The 1,434-nt window shown below is 28.0% G+C and overlaps 1 protein-coding gene across 1 annotated transcript in view; it reads left to right on the forward strand.

Annotated features, from left to right (window-relative positions):
- LOC106473422 (upstream stimulatory factor-like) overlaps nt 1–1,434 on the forward strand; it is a 21,228-nt gene that overhangs the window by 15,461 nt on the left and 4,333 nt on the right. The window contains exon 5 of the mRNA XM_022401869.1: nt 693–836. Within this exon, the coding sequence (XP_022257577.1) occupies nt 693–836 (144 nt within the window). The remainder of the gene's footprint in view (nt 1–692; nt 837–1,434) is intronic.

A 1,434-nucleotide genomic window follows, 5' to 3' on the forward strand; every position in this document is an offset into this window, starting at 1 on the left:
ATGTGTGAAATAAAGTAGTTGTAAAGTAAATTATGTGTGAAATAAAGTAGTTGTAAAGTAAATTATGTGTGAAATAAAGTAGTTGTAAAGTAAATTATGTGTGAAATAAAGTAGTTGTAACGTAGATTATGTGTGAAATAAAGCAGTTGTAAAGTAGATTATGTGTGAAATAAAGTAGTTGTAACGTAAATTATGTGTGAAATAAAGCAGTTGTAAAGTAGATTATGTGTGAAATAAAGCAGTTGTAAAGTAAATTATGTGTATAATAAAGCAGTTGTAAAGTAAATTATGTGTGAAATAAACTGTGTAAACAAATATAAATTCTTTATTTAATTTATTATTTCCAGCCCTACATTCAATCATTATTCTCTTGTGCATAGGATGAGTGTCTAAGCTTGTCATTAGCTATTTGCAGATGACTGGTTTCTAGAAACTGAATTTACTGGAACCTCTTATCTGTCCATTCTTGTAGTAGCTACTTTTTGAATTAAAATTTAGATATTTTTTTATTCAAGTGTTTAATAAAGGCTGCAAGTCATACTTCACAATTCAGTAATTTAAAGTCTCAATTGTTTCTTTTGGATTAAAAATAATTCTAGAAAAAAGTATTGACAGTAAATTCAAATGGATTGAAGTATAAATAGGTAATAATTTTCCTTTCTGTAAGGTCTTTATTTTTAATATTGTTACAGGGCAGTTTTATGTAATGATGTCTCCTCAAGATGTGCTACAGCCAAGCCAAAGAACGATAGCTCCAAGAACACATCAGTGTAGTCCAAAATTAGATGTTACAAGAACAGTGAAAGATGAACAGCGTAAAGCCACCCATAATGAGGGTGAGTTGTTGTGTAGTTTCTTGCATATTCCCTAATATTTCTCTTCATATTATAAATGAGCTTTTCATAAAATAAAGTTTCAGTCCAATTTTATAGCTATAAATCCTGTCTTATGGACAGGACACCCTTTTCTGTGCATCTCACAAGATTTTACTTAGTTACGTTTAAAATTTAATTAAGCTATTTTATGATCAACGTTTGTCAATGAAATGAGCATTAAAATTTACCTTATATTTCAAAGTTTTATATTATCTAAGTTTTATTGCCCTTATTTCAACAGAAAAATTCTTAAAGTTTTGTTTTATTCTCTTATCTGCAAGTTCACAAAATGTTAAATTTCTGTCTTTGTAGTTTGAATAGATCTTGACTGACATTAATCTTCCATATATAGAAATATTATAGGTTAACTGCTTTGTTTACACAGTCTTCTTTCAAGTTCTATGGGGGGCACATTCAAAGGTTGTAAAGTAAATTGTGTGTGAAATAAAGCAGTTGTAAAGTAAATTATGTGGGAAATAAAGTAGTTGTAAAGTAAATTGTGTGAAATAAAGTAGTTGTAAAGTAAATTGTGTGAAATAAAGTAGTTGTAAAGTAAATT

This window comes from Limulus polyphemus, unplaced genomic scaffold, assembly GCF_000517525.1.
Source record: "Limulus polyphemus unplaced genomic scaffold, Limulus_polyphemus-2.1.2 Scaffold6161, whole genome shotgun sequence".
Taxonomy (NCBI): Eukaryota; Metazoa; Arthropoda; class Merostomata; order Xiphosura; family Limulidae; genus Limulus; species Limulus polyphemus.